The 19,653-nt window shown below is 45.2% G+C and overlaps 1 protein-coding gene across 1 annotated transcript in view; it reads left to right on the forward strand.

Moving 5' to 3' along the window:
- Positions 1-19,653, forward strand: part of ATR (ATR checkpoint kinase) — a 210,589-nt gene that overhangs the window by 119,257 nt on the left and 71,679 nt on the right. Inside the window, exons 29-32 of the mRNA XM_073625961.1 lie at positions 5,306-5,470; positions 8,684-8,775; positions 16,356-16,447; positions 17,290-17,467. Of these exons, the coding sequence (XP_073482062.1) occupies positions 5,306-5,470; positions 8,684-8,775; positions 16,356-16,447; positions 17,290-17,467 (527 nt within the window). The remainder of the gene's footprint in view (positions 1-5,305; positions 5,471-8,683; positions 8,776-16,355; positions 16,448-17,289; positions 17,468-19,653) is intronic.

A 19,653-nucleotide genomic window follows, 5' to 3' on the forward strand; every position in this document is an offset into this window, starting at 1 on the left:
GTTTTTTAAAGAAAAAAAACCTCCATTTGTGCTTGCTGCAAAATTGTCGCAGAGACATGAGTGCAAAGAAGAGCATGAAAGAGGTTTTGGTGACATGGGCATTTCCTGCTTAACACATTTATTATTTGCATGAGGCTGAGCATTAATAGCAGCGGCAGTGGCTGGACTATTGCTCAAGCAGTGGATGCGATTTCTTCTGATAGTACCTCTGCTTTGTACATTGGGCGAAGGTCAGAAGAGGGGTTAAAACACCCCCAAAATAGAGCTAAAAGGGTCCCCCTCAAAGCCCTGGAAAGCCTACTCATCTCTACAAATGGCATCCTCCCCTGAGAGGGAGTGGCTGGTCAGAATGAGCATCAGGGCCATGAAATGTTTGCAACTGTTTTCAACACTGCAGCCCCTGTGTATTTTACCAAAAGATCTTTTTTCCCTCAGCCATGATGGGTTTAAAAAAAAAAAAAAAAGTTAGCGACTTTAATCGCACAGGTTCTCTTCCATTGCACAGGACTCTCAAACTGAGGAACTAGGGGCGGGAGAAGACGAATTCATTCAAGGTACTGTGGTGAGGCTGATGACTCCTCTTCTGAGGTGGCAAATGTGGGAGAATCAGCTGGTTTCAATCTTAAGATTGATGGCGCAATTTCTTGCTGTATGTTCCTCTCCACATTTATGCTCCCTTAACTGTGTGTTTGGGTTCGCTAAAGCCTCCTCAAACTGTGCATGCCTTTTCCTGCCCATTATTGTTGGAAAAGCTTTTTTGTATCTGAGATGATTTCCCAGATAAACATTATTTTTCCTCCTAAAAAAGTTTTTACACTTTATCCTATGGTGGAGGAAATTCACTAAATAGGGTATACCAGCAATTAACACTGCAATATCCTCTGTGGATGAGAGCTTTTGTTCGGCAGACAATGCTCAAATGCTTAGGCATCCAACAGATAAAATGTTTTCTCTGGCAGATTGAGCAGCCTGTGCTGACAGTAATTGCTTAATCATTGTGAGGCCAGTTTAACAGGTGTTCAGGTATCCTGCTCAGCAGGCCCAGGATCTGGCAGCTTTATGTTTGCAATAACTGCTTTGTGAGTTTCTATTGTAGAACCTTCACAAGGTCCTCATGCAGGTGCTTGCTTATAAACTGGCCAAACGTACAACTGCTGAGATGCCTATGGTCACATCACCCGGAAAGCGCCCGAGCTCGTCTGATCTCAGAGGCTAAGCAGGGTCAGGCCTGGTTAGTACCTGTATGGGATACCACCTGGGAATACCAGGTGCTATGCACGGTTCTGTGCACATTTTTGCTAACACAAACAGCTAAACGCATGAGTGTGGGAATGCACGTCAGCGGAGGATAAACTTCCTTTCACCATGCAGAAGCCCCTGGCTAGTCTTCCTTTTGCTGTGAAACAGCTATTTGAGAATGTTTGAATAATTAATCCAAAGAAATTCTAGTGGGAAAAGTACCCCCTTTTGCCATTTAAGTAAAGGAGTAAATATATTTTTTAAAGCTTCTTCTTTTGTGCCAGGGGCATCAGCCCCCAGGCAGTCACGATAGCTTCCGCCGTCAGGTTCAAAAGATAATCCTCAGAATTAACCCCAGGGACAAAAGAGGTCTTGGGGGAGGAAACCTACAAGATACTGAAGCCTTCTTATGAGGAGGCGCCCTGCTCGCTCAATAGGGGGAATTCTTCTGCAGTTCTCAAGGATCTGACAGGTAGACCAATAGGGGACTTCCTCAATAGCTCCAAGGTACAAGCTGGAGTTCCAAGAGTTCCCGTCTCCTCGTTTTTTCTCAGATCAGAACGTTCTTAAGGATCCAGAGAAAAAGAAGTCTTTCTCTCAAGCATTGGGCCATTTTTTTTTTTTTTGGCAAAAGTGTTCATGGTGGTCCCCATGTAAGAGCAGAGGTTGGGGTTTGGTTAAATCCAAATTGACATTCCGGATCTCAAAGATCTAAACTCTTCCCCGCTCACCAGAAATTTCTACGCTTCGAGGTAGAAAATCTTCATTTCCAGTTTGTAGCTCTACCTTTTCGGGCTAGCTACTGCACCTTGAGTGTTTATAAAGATCCTGGCTCCTCCTTTAACCAGGTTAAGGGCTCAAAGTATAACGATACTAGCCTACTTAGACGATCTACTCTTGATAGATCAATCAGTAGCCCATTTAAACCAAAGTCTGGTCACCGCAGTCAGCTACCTGAAATACTTTAGGTTGGATCCTCAGCCTAGAAAAATCATCCTTAAAACCATCAAGGAGATTGAAGTACTTAGGGCTGATCATGGATACAGTCCAGAAAAGGGTATTTTTGCCCCAGGAAAGAATCCTTAAAGGAACTGATTCGGTTGGTCAAAACAAAGAAGAATCCTTCTATTCATCTTTGCATGAGTTTATTGGGGAAAATGGTGGCTTCTTTCGAGGCCATTCCTTATGCGCAGTTTCATTCAAGACTGCTGCAAAACCGTATCCTGTCAACTTGGAACTAGAAGGTCCAAACTCTGGACTTCCCGATGCGTTTGTCCGCCAAAGTGCGTCAGAGCCTCACTTGGTGGTTAATATCCAAAAATCTTCAAAAAGAAAAAGCCTTTCTACCGGTTACCTGGAAAGTAGTAACAACATGCCCATCAATATTCTAGAGATTCGGGCAGTACGCCTGGCCCTAAAGGCCTGGACGCTCAGAATACGGAATTATCCTGTCAGGATCCAATCTGACAATGCCACAGCTGTGGCTTATATCAATCACCAAGGGGGCACGAGAAGTCGTGCGGCCCAGAGAGAGGTGAATCTTATTTTGTCTTGGGCAGAAAAATTCCCATGCCTATCAACAGTTTTCATTCCAGGGATGGGGAATTGGCAGGCAGACTACTTGAGTCGCCAACAATTGTTCCCAGGAGAATGTCACTTCACCCCGACATCTTTCTGTCAGTATGCCAAAAATGGGGAGTTCCGGACGTGGATCTGTTTGCGTCAGGTTCAACAACAAGATCGACAACTTTGTGTCAAGGACAAGGGATCCGATAGCATACGGAGCAGATGCCTTGGTCTTTCCATGGGATCAGTTTTCACTGATCTTTGCGTTCCCTCCTATTCTGCTGCTTCCGCATCGCCTATGCAGGATCAAGCAAGAGGGAAAGGAGGTGATTCTGGTGGCCCAGGAGATCTTGGTTTGCCGAGATCATAAGGATGGCGGTAGGGGACCCTTGGACCCTGCCCTTTTGGCCAGACCTTCTCTCGCAAGGTCTGTTGTTCCATCCTAAATTACAAACACTAAATTTAACGGTTTGGCTATTGAGACCCACATTCTAAAGGACCATGGGCTGTCAGCTTCAGTAGTTTCTACCTTGGTTAATGCTAGGAAGCCGGCCTCCAGAATCATATATTATAGCGTCTGGAAGGCTTATGTCTCCTGGTGTGAATCCAGGGGTTGGCACCCCAGGAAATATATCATAGGTAGGATCTTTGAGTTCCTACAGATGGGATCAGTAATGAAGCTGGCCTTGAGCACTATCAGCGGCCAGGTGTCGGCCCTATCAGTGTTTTTCAATGACCACTTGCTTCAGACTTTCTGGTTCGTAACCTTATCCAGGGGGTAATGCGGATTAATCCCCCAGTTAAGTCCCCTCTAAACCCTTGGGACTTAAATTTAGTCCTGTCGGCTTTACAAAAACAGCCTTTTGAACCAATTCAAGATATTCCCTTGATCCTCTTGACGAGGGAAATAGTTTTCTTGGTTGCCATATCTTCTGCAAGGAGATTATCAGAGTTGGCTGCTCTTTCCTGTATAGAGCCATATTTGATTATTCATAAGGATATGGTTGTATTGCGGCCTGACAAGGTAGTCAGGCTTTCATTTAAACCAGGATATTGTTCTGCCTTCATTTTTCCCAGAACCTCGTTCTGTGGAAGAAAAGTCACTACATTCTCTTGATGTGGTGAGAGCGGTCAAGGTCTAGTTAAAAGCGACTGCTCAGATTCGTAAAACATGTTTTGTTTGTGTTGCCAGACGGTCCTAAAAGAGGACAGGCGGCATTGAAATCTACCATTTCTAAATGGATTCGTCAAGTGATTGTACAAGCTTATGGTTTAAAGAGGAAGATTCCTCCTTTTCATATTAAAGCGCACTTCACCAGGGCTGTTAGTGCTTCTTGGGCAGTGCATCACCAAGCCTCCATGGCTCAGATCTGCAAGGCCGCAACTTGGTCTTCAATCCATACATTTACCAGATTCTATCAAGTAGATGTAAAAGGTCATGAGGATATCGCCTTTGGGCGCACTGTACTGCAGGCTGCAGTATAAGTCCTCTAGTCTCTTGGTGCCCTACTTCTGTTGTGTCTCCCTCCCTTCAGTTGGCATTGCTATGGGACATCCCATATAGTAACTACTATGGCTCTGTGTCCCCTGATGTATGAAAAGAAAAATAGGATTTTTAAAACAGCTTACCTGTAAAATCCTTTTCTTTGATGTACATCAGGGGACACAGAGGTCCCTCCCTTCCTTGGTATACACGTGTATTGCTTTGCTACAAAACTGAGATACTTCCAGTAGTGGGAGGGGTTATATAGGGAGTGCACTTTTTGTCTTAGGGCGTGCCAGTGTCCATCACCTGAAGGTGGCCTGTGACCCTCATAGTAACTTCTATGGCTCTGTGTCCCCTGAGGTACTTCAAATAAAAGTATTTTACAGGTAAGCTGTTTTAAAAATCCTATTTTCTTGGAGTACATCACGGGACACAAAGGTCCCTCCCCTCTTTATGGGGTATATGTATATTGCTTTGCTACAAAAACTGTGGTGCTCCCGGTATTGGAGTGGTTATATAGGGAGGCAACTTACTTCCTGTTTAGGGTGTGCCAGTGTCCATCACCTGAAGGTGGCTTATAACCCACATAGTAATTACTATGTTGCTCTATGTCCCGTGATGTACTCCAAAAAAAGGATTTTACAGGTAGGCTGTTATAAAAATACTATTATAGTGATTTTTGCTTTACAGGGTTAGAAACGGTGGCTGTCAGAGTTATTTTAGGCTGAACTGCTACTTTAAGTATTTTTTTTTTTTGTAAATTGACATATTTGAAAATACTGTATCTAGTAATGCATTTTGTCAGTGTCCTACAATAGCATTGTTTGTCACAAGGTGGAGTCTGCATCAGTGGCTCTAAAATGGCAAACCTAAAATCTGTGATTTATATTTACAGTAATCTAAACTGAACATCAAGGCTTTATGAAATGTTTTTTTTATTATTATTTATTTATTTTTTACAAGCTAGTAATGCACTGCATATCTCTGGCATAATTTTTTTTTTCCCCTCATAAGAAACTGTATGCTGCTATGCATGAACCTGATGGCGTGGCTGGGGTCAGTGCCATTCGTAAGAGAGCGGCAACTCTGAAAGAACAGATATTGGAGCATGAAAGTATTGGTTTGCTGAGAGATGCCACAGCCTGCTATGACCGAGCGATCCAACTGAAACCAGAAGAGGTAATTCCAGTCCACTTGTCAAACAGAGCAATGTTTCCCACACTTTAATAACTAGTGTAACTCAGCTGCATTAAATGTTTTCTTTCTCATCCATTGAGAGACACAGGAAGTTTAACTTGAGTATTTCTGCCCATCTACTGGAGGATTGGCAAACACAAAAACTGTATGCCAGTCCAAGATAAATGCTCCCACTATCAGCATGCCTTTTATTTGCTATTGTCAAAGATTAACGGACTTCTCTCTCTCTCTCGTTTTTTTTTTTTTTGTTTTGTTTTTTTTCACTTTACTGTTGTGTTGAGACCAACTTATTTTTCTGCTTCTTCGTTTTTTTTTTTTTTTTTTTTCTTTGATCAAGTATTCTCTCTGCATTACTTTTGAGGCTCTATCTCTTCGATAGCAGCTGCCTGCCACAGTGGTCCTCAGCGAGGCTTTTGGAGTACCGCGTTTGCACACCTCTGGACTGGACATGCGGAAATAGCCCGGATGTACCCTTTAGACATTTGGGTCTGAGTTCCTAGACTACCTTTTGGTAAAAGTTAGCTGCAGAACCGCTGGCATTGCCTCAGTACTTGCTCTATTTCTGAAGGATCTCTTAGTGAATAGGCCAGCTGAATACCAGGAAGCTACCTAATGTTTTGTGTTTCCTTCTGGTTTTTCTACAGAAGGGGTTAACTCTGTGGGACGGACACCATCCGCTGGATGAAATTTCACATGCACTCTCTCTCCTGACGTACATCATCGAGGAAACCTCTCCCTGCTGTTACTACTGCAATGCCCCATGGAACTTTGTTCTTGGATCCATTCCTGTCACCCGTGTACAGGGACTTTGGTCACCATTGACCAACCAAACCTGGGTTTTGAGAGTACTTGGCCCTTTATATTGCTTTGCCACTATGCAGTCGCCACATATCTAATTCTAGACATGAGGCGAAACAGACCCGCTGTACTGGGTGCCCCCAGATCACTTTATACTAATGGCTTCAGGGATGCTTGTAGTTTCCCTTTTGATGATGCTTACGTCTGCAACCTGGAATCATGTTATCCTCTGATCTTTGAGTATATACTGTACTGGGGATCTTCTTTGGTTCCATTGGGTGTGGTTGGACCCTCTCCTTCCTTGGCTGAGATTTTACCAGGGTTATGCAAGGTTTTTTCAGCTTTCAGTTATTTGCTGACTGATTGCTGAGACCACAAACACTTTTGCACCTTCTCCTGCAGATTGTATATCCAAATCTGTTTGCTGCCCTAATTCCTTCTAAGTCATCAGTTGCAGAGACTTACTCTGATTTTGAGTCACTGCAGTCCTTGACTGATGAACTTGCCTCTAAGGATTTGCAGTCTACTGCTAATGCTTTCAAATAAAGGAGACCATTTCACTACTTATTAATGCAGTGAACACCACTGTAAAACTAGAGGATCAGTCTGTTGCTTTTTACCAGTGCTTCTGTCAGCCCTGGGTCATTTAAAAGGCATTGTAAACATTCCCCCCTCTTGTGTTTTACCTGCATAAGATGTTCATTGATCATGTAGTATCACAGCGTCATTTGATGCTCTGTGTGCACAGCCTATAGTAGAGTAAAAGCTTCACATTATAACCAGAAAAAAACCTCCACATCTGCACTAGATTAGGTCCAATAAATTCTCTTATTTAGGTGTCTTTAGAGGTTTATTGCCCTTGGAATAAATGCAGATCTGCCAGATCACTTGTAGATTCCCTGTCAACATAAGGTAATGACAAAGCTTTCTTCACCAACAGGAAATGGGAAGTGCATATATCTGACCTTGTAAAGTTGGCCGTAGACAGTTTTCCTTTCAGCCTGTGGGTTGAATGAAAAAAAAAATAGAAATTAAAGGGATAGTAAACTGCAAAAAAGAAAACAAAAAATCTTCTCCTTGCAAATTAAGAGCATAATGTGCTAGTATGTATCGCATACTAGCACATTATGGAAGACTTACCTGAAAACGAAGCCCTCCAGCGGCGCTGTCACCGCTGACAGGGCTTCCATCTTCACCCTTCTGGGTTTGCAGGCTGCGACCATTTGAATTTGCCGAACTGCGATGTCACTTTCGCGTATGCGCGTAGGAGTCATGACTGCGAAACAGCTCTCTGAATGGACAGCATTCCATCAATTGAGAGCACAGTGCACATGCTTAGGGGAGATTTATTCTAAAGGCTTACCTTATTTATTTAAGGCTTACCTTATTTATTAAAGGCTTACCTGTAGGTATAAATCAACGCAAGGCCCTTACTACCTCTTTAACATATTCCTTAAGTTACAGAAGTGAGGTGGAGTTAGGTAACATTGTATTCTGACAGTGGGACCCGCTGCTGTCAGAATACACTGATCAGCAGCTGTAGCTGCTGATCAGGAAATGCTCTCCAAGTATGTTTCTTTCACAGAAGTCAATCAAACGATCGCCTTCTGTCAAGCAGGGATGGCCAAACACTGTGTGGAATTCGTCCAGCCCCTGCTGAGCCAGCTGAATTTTGATCAGTGTATGGCCAGCCTCTAGTGGTTGTAACAGTTGAAGGTTTTTTTTTAACCTTAATGCATCCTTTACATTAAGGTAAAAAGCCTTCTATTTTCAGCCAAGCACCCCCAAATACTTGCCTGAGCCTGATCTCAATCCAGTACTGTGCTTGAGAGCAGCGGTGCTACTTACTCTCTTCCCCCCCTTGGACTTAATGAGAACAGCAGGAGATATTGGCTTCTGCTGCTGTTAATCAAGTCCAGTGTTGGAGCTTCGAGCGAGGCCAAGTCACATTGTGTGTGTGTGTGTGTGTATGTCAATGGACACACAGAGCGAGGTCATGCTCGAACCCGCACATGTACCACCATAGGAAGCGGCTTCCTATGGTCGCATACAGAGAAGATGAGGAGCCCAGAGCACCCGCGGGATACCCCAGAACAGGAAGATCGGGCTACTCTGTGCAAAACCATTGTACAGAGCAGGTAAGTAGGAAATGCTTGTTAAAAAAAAAAAAAAAAAAACTCACAATCACTTTTAAAACAAACTTTGAGATAAGAAAGTCAGTGAAGTTAGAAGGCCTGCAGTTCTCTTCCAGATCAGTGACTCAAAATGTTGAGACCTTTGGAACAGCATGACATTTTCACATGTTAGCTGTGGTAGCTTTTGTACTTGTTCACTGCCAGGTTTCCTTAGATTAGGACTGTACCATGTGAACCTTTTTGTTATCTTCTCTTTTTATAGATTGTGCACTATAATGGAGTGGTGAAATCTATGCTGGGCCTTGGTCAGCTCTCAACTGTAATAACTCAAGTTAATGGAGTGCTAAACAGCAGGTCAGTATAATTGTACCTTGTTGAAGAAATGTAAGGATTACTTTGTGCAATGTATGTCCATCTTTCCCCAGTTTTTCCTTCTGGTTCGCAGGCTTTGGCTGTATGAGTGGCTGGAGCCGCGATGATGTCACTCCAACGCATGCGCGCGGGATCCCTTGGTTCCGGCACGGTATGCTGGACCTTCAGAGCACATGCAGGTGGCGTCACCTGCTGCATCCAGGGTTAATATCTCCTAAACGGTGCACATTTAGGTGATATTCATTTTACCTACAGGTAAGCCTTATTATAGGCTTACCTGTAGGTAAAATCACAAAGCAGACTTTGATACTGCTTTAAAATACTGTGCTTTAAAATAATTCTGTTCCCCATGTTCCAGAGAAAATAGGAAAATCTTTTTTTTTTTTTTTTTTTTTTTGGGGGGTATTTTGTTGTATCCTGAATTGTGCAGTTCTACAGTGTAGATAATTAGCACTTTCCATTCTTAAATCGAAGTTCCACTGGTTACGTTTATTAAAATAAAATTTTAATAAACACACTCTTGTCCCACGGTCCAGCGATGCAGCCGCCCGATGCCTCGCTCCTCTTCCCCGCCTCTCCGCGGCGCCGCTATTGTAAGTGTTGTCGCCCAGCTGTGACAGCTTGTGGCTTCACAGCTGGGCGCACACTGCACATGCACGAGTCACGCTGCGCTCTATTAGTGGCCAGCCAATCTTCTGGGACCTGTGATGTGTCCCAGAAGATTGAGGGGAGGGGTTGCCTAGGCGACCAGACCAGGAAGTGGGAACTGGGCACCTATCAAAACTAGGTACCCGCTCTCGCTCTCGCCCCCCCCCCCCCCACCCCAAGAAAACATGTTACATGTTCGTGGCATGTCAGGGGGCGAGGGGTACTTAAAGTGGAAGTTCAACTTTTAGGTGGAACTCCACTTTAACACTGAAGTTGTACAAATAACAGCCTGGGGGGAATAACCTATGACTGGAATGGACAGAATCTGGAGCAGTTGTGCATAGTAACCAATCGGCTTCTAGCTTCTATTTTCAAAAGCTTAACTGAGCAAGCTGAAGCTAGAGGCTTACCCCCCACCCATTGAATGTAGACACTGTTCATTGAATCCCCATGGAAGATGGCACTTTCTGAAAACTGCTACAAAATTACAGTGTGATCTTTTTGTAAATGCATAGATGTGAACTGTACCGTATATTTTATTTGTGAAATGAAGTTCTTTGGCGTATTGCCTGAGATTATGAACATGCATGGTTCTATTAAGGGCTCTTTCACTTTGCTTCATAGCAAAAATGTGGCTGAAACACATGTGTGCGTTGCGTTTTTGATGCATATTTCTCCAGTTGTCTTCCAGGACAGCCTCTGAGACCTTGGGCTCCTCCCTCCAGACAGGAAACACGTACCCCATTCCAAATAAAAGGAGGTCCTCGGTATTTGTGTTTCCTCTGGAAGGATAGGATGCACATTGTGGAACCTAGGAGAGCTTTGGGTCTCAGAAGTTGACCAGATGGGCTTCCTTTAAAAATTTAAAAGCTGTACCTTTTTTACCCGGCACAATCCCTCCCTAAAGAAGTGAAGTGGGGCTGTGTGGTTGCTGTTTTCTGCCTCAGAAAGAGAAGTGTACCGCTGCTGTGTCTCTCCCAGCTACCCCTGTGTAAGGAGAAGCACCCGGCGTGTCACTTCCGGCGGGGGGTGGGGCTTATGCGTTCCAAGCTGGTCAGTCCAGGAAGCTGCATAGGCAGTGAGAGAGAGAGACTGAGTGATGTAGTCAGCAGGCGCCGGAGACTCGTGGTTCCTGGTCTCATATAAAGCGGTGCAGGCAGCATGCAAAACAGGCGGCTGGTGATTTAAGGAGTGACCCAGCATGGCTGTGGGAGAACACTCTATTTGCAGCATGGACAACCCTGTACAGGTTGGAAAATCAGCGGCAGCCAGCACCGGCTCCTCTCAGGTAAGCGGGGGGATGAGATCTCTTTAGCAGCACCTTGGAGAGGATTTTTTCTATGCCATGGGCTATAAGGATAGCTTCAGCATTTAGGGGCACTGTTTTGGTTTGTTTTTCCTGTTCACGGTGGTGTTTTGGAACAGAGGCCCAACCCTTGGAGATTGAGGAAGACAAAGTACAGCTGTCAAAGCATGACCAGATGTATGAGGGATGTCATGCGAGAAAATCGAGGGTTTTTCCAGTTCATGCCTCTCTTGTTGAATCCATTAAGTTAGAATGGCAGAACCTGGAAAGAAAGCCCTTTTTTTCAGGGGGCATTACAGGAAAATGCGTCCCAGCCTTGAAACAAAGTGCCAAAACTGGATGCAACCCCTCTCTAAAAATCTACAAAAACTCTGACTTGGCCTTCGATGATATGGGCACACTGAAGGATCCAATGGATAAGAGGGGAGATGTCCTATTCCGTAGAGCCTGGGATTCTACCTCGCTAAGCTTAAAACCAGCTTTAGTGGCCACAACTTGTGTGGCCAGAAATCTGAACTGTTGGCTTTCCCAGCTTCAGTCACACCTATCAGCTGGAACCTCAAGGCAACAGATTCTAAAGTAATTCCTGCTGCTTTTTAAAGCAGTGGGTTACTTGGCGGATGCAACTGCTGAGTCGGTAAACTTAGCAGCTGGATCCACGGCATCAGTGAACTCAGCCAGGTGCGCCCTATGGCTGAAAACCTGGACTGGGGACTCTGACGTCTGTGCAGCATCCCCTTTTCGGCAGATGATCTTTTTGTACAGGCCTAGAAGATGTACTAGAGTGGACAGCAGACAAAAAGAAAGCGTTCCCTGAAGTGAAAAAGAAGGCAGGTGGCCGGAGGTCCTTTCGTGGCCAAAGGCAGCAGGGTCAAGCCGACCGGGATAATCGCCCAAAAAAGCAATGGACAGGCCACAGAGGAAGAGGTAAAGAAGGGATACTATTCAATCCTACTTAGAAACCCGCCAAACCCCAATGACTTGTGTCTCCCAGTGGGAGGAAGACTGGGAAGCTTCCTCCCCCAATGGGCGACAATTTCCTCCAAGTACATTCTGGACTTGGTCCAGAATGGTTACATGCTGGAGTTCAAATCAAATCAATCCCCCCCCCCCCCACAAGACAAGTGACAAGCCTCCCCCGAGATCAGGAAAAGGCGAATGCACTTTGTCTCCTGATAGGAGATCTTTTGGACCAGAAAGTCCTCACCCAGGTTCCCCGAGAAGAGGAGGGGGGGGGGGGTTTACTCGCATGTTTTTGTGGTGAAAAAAACATCAAGCAAATTTCACCTAATTCTCAATGTCCGGCTCTTGAATCAGTCTTTCCAATACAAACATTTCTGGATGGAATTGATCCCGGTGAGAAACATGCTCTATCAGAACTGTTTTATGGCCACTCTGGACCTCCAAGATGCATATCTCCATGTCCCGATTCACCCGTCTTGTCAGAAATATCTAAGCTTGGCAGTCAAGATGGGTTCAGAAATACGCCATTTTCAATGTCGGACACTTCCGTTCGGCCTAGCTTCTGCGCCGAGAATTATTACAAAGATTCTGGCAGAAACCCTGGTCCCTTTGCGATTGAAAGCAATCAGGATTGTTGCTTACCTGGATGATATGCTTTTAATAGCCAGATCCTATCACCAACTGGCAGCAGAACTGAAGGAAGTTCAGGATTATCTCCGATCTTTGGGCTGGCTCATCAACCAGGACAAATTCTGCCTAATTCCATCCCAGAGAGTTTCATACCTAGGATACGAGATTGCCTCAGCGGAGGGAAAGATTTTTCTGCCAAAGGAAAAATTTCTAAAAATGGACCGCTTGGCAGCAAGGCTGCAGAGCAATCTATTGGTCTCATTGAGAGAAATCTCTCAGGTAATGGGCCTTATGACATCCTGTTTTCCCACAGTACCTTGGGCGAGATTCCACCAACGTCCTTTGCAGGTGTTCCTCATAAAAAATTGGAACGGGAAAAGAGATACATTAGAGGTTCGAGTTCAACTTCCCTCGAAGATCAGGAGGTCCCTCTGGTGGTGGCGGGTTCAGCACAATCTATGCATAGGCCTAGAGTGGACTACTCACCAGACAAAAGTTATTACTTTGCGGTTGGGTCATAGATGCCTTAGCCAATCCTTGGGTATTCAACCTGGCATATGCTTTTCTCCCAATGAGGTTGATTCCGCTTGTTCATGGAAAGTTCATTTCAGAGAAGACAAATCTCATCCTGGTGGTCACTTATTGGCCCAAAAGGTCATGGTTCTCCATGCTGCAAAGCCTCTCGGTAGTTCCCCCCATCCTCCTCCCGCAGAGGGAGGACTTGATTGCACAGGGACCAATTCTTCACCCCCAGGTAACAACTTTAAATCTGTCAGCATGTTTTCTGAAGAGCAGCTTCTGACACCCCAGGGGTTTTCGGAAAAGGTAATAAAAACCTTGGTTAGCTGTCGCAAACCCCTTACCAGAACCATTTACAAGATGATCCAACTTGTGGTGCGACTTGTGTGCTGAGAATCTTGAAGGGGAACCCCGCCAAAATGTAAAATAAATTTTGCGTGAGGTACCCCCCCCAAGACGATACCAGGCCTTTTGGTCTGGTATGGATCTTTTGGGGAAACCCCCCCTGCCAAAAAAAATGGCCATGTTGATGAGGACAAGGGCCTCTTCTCGACAACCCTTGCCGTTGGTTGTCAGGGTCTGCGGGCGGGGGCTTGTTGTAACAAGGGGGCCCCCAGATACCGGCCCCCCACCCTAGGTGAATGAGTATGGGGTACATTGTACCCCTACCCATTCAACTAAAAAAAAAAAAAGTGTCAAAAATAAACACACTACACAGATTTTTAAAGGATTTTATTAAGGCAGCTCCAGCTCTTCTGCCTTTTCTGGTGACATCTTCTGCCTCTGCCGGTTCTTCTCCCCTCTCAGCTGTCTTCTTACTCTTTTGCTGAGTCTTCTCGCTCTTTTGCTGGGTCTTCTCCCACTGCTCTTCTTCCGATGTTAACTCGACGCGATCTCCGGGTGTAATGCTGGATCCGCTGTGTGCAATGACTTATATTGGCATGAGGTGGGGCCACGCGATGACGTTATTTGGAGGCCACACCCCCTGTGACGTCATCACCCCATGATGCCCCAGGCATGACGTCACAAGGGGTGTGGCCTCCAAATTACGGCATCGGGTGGCCCCGCCCCATGCCAATATAAGTTATGGCACATGGCGGACCCAGCATTACACCGGAAGATTGCATCGAGTCAACATTGGAAGAAGAGCAGTGGGAGAAGACTCAGCAAAAGAGCAAATCTGTGTAGTGTGTTTATTTTTGACGCTTTTTTTTTAGGTGAATGGGTAGGGGTACGATGTACCCCACACTCATTCACCTAGGGTGGGGGGCCGGTATCTGGGGGCCCCCTTGTTAAAGGGGGCTTCCAGATTCCAATAAGACCCCGCCTGCAAACCCCGACAACCAACGGCAAGGGTTGTCGAGAAGAGGCCCTTGTCCTCCTCAACATGGGGACAAGGTGCTTTGGGGTGGGGGCGTAGAGCCCCCGAAGCACCCACCCCCCCATATTGAGGGCATGTGGCCTGGTCCGGGGGGGGGCGGAGTGGCGCTCACTCGTCCCCCCCACTTCCTGACCTGCCGGGCTGCGTGCCTGGATAAGGGTCATGGTATGGATCTTGGGGGGGCCCCGACGCCATTTTTTTGGGTGGGGGGGTTTCCCTTAAGATCCATACCAGACTAAAGGGTCTGGTATCGTCTTGATGGGGAACCTCACACAAATTTTCTTATTTTTTTACTTTTTGGCAGGGTTCCCCTTCAAGATTCTCAGCACACAAGTCGCACCGCAAGTCGGATCATCTTGACTCGACTTCTGGTGGGACTTCTATTCAAATCAATGGGCTCCCATAGGTAACCATTGATTTTGAATAGGGGCAGAGAAACGCCAGACGAGGCTTAACGTTGTGTATACAGTGTTAAGCCTCGTTAAACAGATCTAGCGCTGGATCCTCAGAATGCACTGGTCCTGGGTTTTTTTTGGAGCTTAAACACGCCAATGCCTGTTACAGCTCAAAAACGCCATGGTGTGTATAAGGCCATTGAATAATATGGAGTGGCATTTTTAAGCTACAAAAAAAAGCTAAAAAACGCCACTGTAAAAACGTCCGTGTGTATGAGGCCTTAAAGTTCAGGCCTCAGCGTGTCTCTTCAGACCCCTCTACAACAGGATCAGTTTGTATCAAACTTCTTTAAGGCCTTATCCAGATCTAGACCAGTGGCAGTTAAGGTCTGCCCAACCTGGGATCTTTCTCTGTTATTCAAAGGATTAATGTCAAGCCCCTTTGAGCCTATGGAGGATTGTTTTTTTTTTTTTTTTGATAGCAGTCACTACCGCTAGAAGGGTCAGTGAAATGCAGGCTCTCTCCACTAGGGAGCCATTTTTTTCTATTTTTGAGGATAGGGTAATAGTTAAGACAGTTCCTGCGTTTCTTCCAAAGGTATCCTTGGCCTTCCATAGATCCCAGGATATTGTATTACTCACCTTTTATTCCAGTCCTATAAATGAGTAAGAGGAACAGTTCAGTTGAATAGACGTCAGGAGTCTTTTATGTTATATACATTTTATTAAAGAGTTTAGAAAGTCCATCTTTATTTGTAGTTTTTGCAGGAGCACGTAAAGGTCAAAAAGTTTCAAGATCCACTATAGCTAGGTGTATTAAATTAGTTGTTAAAGAATGTTATAACCGGCAGGGAACCCCGCCTCCATTTATCAGCGCACACTCAACCAGAGCCTTGTCGGCATCATGGGCAGAGAGAACTGGTGCTTCGCCAGACCAGATATGTAAAGCTGCGACTTGGTCCAGTTACTCTACCTTTGCACATCATTATCGCCTAGATCTTCTTACAAGCAAGGATCAGGCTTTTGGACGTAAGGTCCTCCAGGTGGTGGTCCCACCCTAGATGGTAAGTTCTTGAGAATCGTCTCAGAGGCTGTCCTGGAAGACGACTGGAGAAAACCTGAGTTAGACTTACTGGTAGCTCATTTTCTAGGAAGTCTTCCAGGACAGCCGTGATTCCCTCCGATTATGGTTTTTTCTTTTTGGCATTATATTATCATGCTGTAATGATTATGTTTTGTCTTCCAGTGCCTTCCTATGGACCGGTAAGTCTAACTCAGGTTTTTTCATGCTTTTTTGTCACATTTGCGTTGCATTTTTCCCCTAGACATGTGACAGGAGAAAGCACTTCCCACAGGCACGTTGTGTTGGTTTCCATTTCATTTCCACTTCAGTGGAGAGGTGCGTCGTTGTTGCTTTTAATTTACCACACCAAAAATGCAGCAAGCAGGGCCTTTAAAAATGCAACTGAAACACAATGGACCAATGTGAATGGTTCCATAGGATTGGTTCCATAGGATTTAAAGGGATGCTTTTTTTTAACTGAACAGTCGATCAGTGTGAAAGGGCTCTTTGGGTTAAGGTTATGGGATAGGGTTATGCACGTTGAGATTAAATTGTCTTTTGCTCATGTAAGTTAACGTACTAAGATTTTGCCTTTGTTGAAAATTTGGGAAAATCAATAAAATTGTTATTTGAAAAAAAAATTGTACTGTTTTCTAGGCCTGAATGGACTGCAGAATTGAATACCTACAGAGTGGAGGCAGCTTGGAAGCTCTCACAGTGGGATCTAGTGGAGGAATATTTGTCTGCAGGTATAATAAACGTGTTGATTGTGTAACCGACTCCATGATCTACTCTTAGCCAGAATGTACGCGTAAAAAAAAATATGCGATATGCATTTCCTGAATTCAGATATTTTCCAAAACTGGCTTAAGGGGCATATTTATAAAACAGAAAATGTTACATTCACCAGACATTCACAGGTGGTCAACCATGTCCTGTAATTTAAAACACATGTACAATGTGATTCCCATCCAGTGAATATTTGGTAATTGTCACATTTACTGCTTTATAAATAGGCCCTTCTGTGTTTTTAAGTATTTAACTTGGTGAATAACCTATGGTAAGCCCCGAAATTTGAGTGTGATATTGTGGCGATATGTTTTGTTAATGTAAAGGCCCATACACGCGATCTGACTTTTTGACAACAAACATGCAAATTACCTGTTTTAAGGCAACATCCGACCGTGTGTACGATCCATTGGTCAAACTTTTTAGGTTTTCATCGGACAAATGTTGGCTATGCGAACAGACAAACTTTCCTGCAACAAAAGTCCTACGTCGGCTAGTCCGATCGTGTGTACACAAATCCATCGGACTTTAGTCCAAAGTACAAACACGCATGCTCAGAACCAATGCAAAAGATCAGACAACAATACAGAAGTTGTTCAAAGGGTGGCGGTAATGAGCTGAAAAACCACGTGATTTGGTGAAAGTTGGCTGAAAAAGCCCTACTGTGTGTATGCATACCAAGTTCACGGCCAACGCCCTTTGGACAGAAATCCACGGAAGTTTGTTTGAAGTCCGATCGTGTATACGAGTCTTTAGATTGCATTTTGTGTTAACATATAATGCAGCAGATTCTCTTAAACAGATAAGAAATCTACGACTTGGAGTATCAGACTTGGTCAGCTACTTCTGTCCTCTAAGAAGAAAGACAGAGACAGGTTCTATGACACACTGAAAGTGGTACGAGCAGAGCAGATTGTGCCTTTATCAGCTGCCAGCTTTGAGAGAGGCTCCTACCAACGTGGATATGAGTACATTGTGAGGTATGCATAAACAGTATTGTGAAATTGCAACAATTCCTTGACTTCGAAATTGAAAGAAAAAATTGCCCTTTCCCTTTTTCCTTGTGACCATTGATGCTGGCACTGAAAGTGATCGAAAAAAGCACTGTCAGTTGTTTTAACACCTCCCTGCTCTATCCAAAAACTAAAAAAAAAAAACAACGTTTTAGCTTAACCACTTCAGCCCCAGAAAAATTTCCCCCCTTCCTGACAGGGCCATTTTGTGCGATACGGCACTGCGTCGCTTTAACTGACAATTGCGCGGTGGTGCGCCGCTGTACCCAAACAATGTCCTTTTTTTTTCCCCCACAAATAGAGCTTTCTTTTGGTAGTATTTGATCACCTCTGTGGTTTTTATTTTTTGCGCTATAAACAAAAAAAGACTGACAATATTGAAAAAAACACTATTTCCTGACAGACTCCATGGCAGCCTACGTGTGAGTTAATCCCGCCCTCTCATATCTCATAGGACCCTTCTCCTATAAATCTTTGCTCTGGGCCAGTGGCTGTGTTCTTTTTTGCCCTCCTCCAAGGACCAAGATGAAGTCTTACCTTTTCATGAAGTTTTCCGTATTACAGGCCTGGTGGTGTACACAGCAATACGTTGGTGGTTAGCGGTGATCCTCTCTAAAGTCCAGCAATCCTAGCTATTAGCAGGTGGACATGGGCGATATAATGCAATGCCATGAAGAGCTCACTAGCCTGGCCATTGGCAGGCAAGCAGCAATATGGCCAAACATCCCATTGGCCATCGCGGCTGGAGAGCCATTTCAGGAAGTCGCCGGGACCTGTCTGCGCATCTGCAAGCCGCAAATGAAGCCGAGGCTTGGTTCGGGCAGGCGCGGTTCCATCAAGATGGCGGCGGTTGCGCACGGCCACCGCCGGGTGGCAATGTTTTCCCTTGCAGGCGCGCTACGGGGTGCAGTGACATAACATATATTGTGTTTCCAGCTGAAGATACAGTGACGTCATCTACTGCGGCAGATTTAAATAGCTGTCAAAGCAATATTTTAAACAACTCAAAAGAACGCCCTAATTTTCCCTTTTTGGGCGAACTCTGCAAAATATTTACCGATGAATGGAGTGGTGTTGAAAGGAAGAATTTCCTGTTAACAAAGGTGTACCCATTTAAAAGCGAGGATGTGAAACGTCTGGAGTCGGCTCCTCTCATTGACGCAGTCCTAATGAGATTAGTAAGGCATGTCACACTCCCACTGGAGGATACTGTATCTTTTAGGGATGGTCTGGAGAGGAAAGTTGATACCGACCTCAAGCGGATCTACATTTGGGGCTATGACCTGCAAACCAGTTCTAACTCTTGCAGCTCTTTCTAAAGCGATGGAAGTCTGGACTGACAACATAGATGCTTCTTTGAGGCGCATATTGGAAGATATGGCTAGGAGCTCACCTATTCATGAACTAAGGTTGGCGGCGGCTTTTCTGGGGGAGGCTTCCCTGGACATAATTTGCCCGGTGGCTCGGATCATGCTGTCATCTGTCACGGCTAAGCGTGCCTTGTGGCTGCGTCCATGGGTAGCTGACCCTGCCTCCAAGCAGGCATGGTGCAGGATTCCCTTTGAGGGTTTGTCCCTCTTTGGGAACAAATTGGACAAGTGCCATTACCCGTGCCACAGGGTTAAGTCGGGATTCCCTCCCCAGGATCGCCGTCTCCCAAACCAGAAGAGAACACAGCCCAGGCAAGGTTCAGATCGAGCAAGGGATGCTCGCCGCTATAGACCTGGCCGTGAGTTCAGGAAGACCTGGAAGAAAAACCAGCCTTCAGGCCAGAAGTTTTCAAAAGGGGCATCTTCTGGTGGATGAGAAAGCCCTAAGTCTTCTTGATATTGCACCTGCCTAGACAGAGCGAGTCGGAGCTCGCTTACTTTCGTTTTCAACGCATCGGGGCAGCCTCAATCAAAGATTTTTGGGTCATCAAAACAGTCTCGTCAGGTCATGCCTGGACATTCAGCAGCCCACCCCCTCTCCGATTCATACCCACATCATTGCCTCTCTCGGAAGAGAAAAAGCTAATTCTCCTGTCCTACACAGATTCTCTGGTGACTCAGGGTGCTGAAATACCAGTTCCAGCTGACGAAAGGTTTCATGGGTCTACTCGCCCCTCTTCATGGTGTTGAAGAAAAACGGCTCCTGGAGGCCAGTTATAGACC

This window comes from Aquarana catesbeiana, linkage group LG04 (assembly GCF_042186555.1).
Source record: "Aquarana catesbeiana isolate 2022-GZ linkage group LG04, ASM4218655v1, whole genome shotgun sequence".
Lineage (NCBI taxonomy): Eukaryota > Metazoa > Chordata > Amphibia > Anura > Ranidae > Aquarana > Aquarana catesbeiana.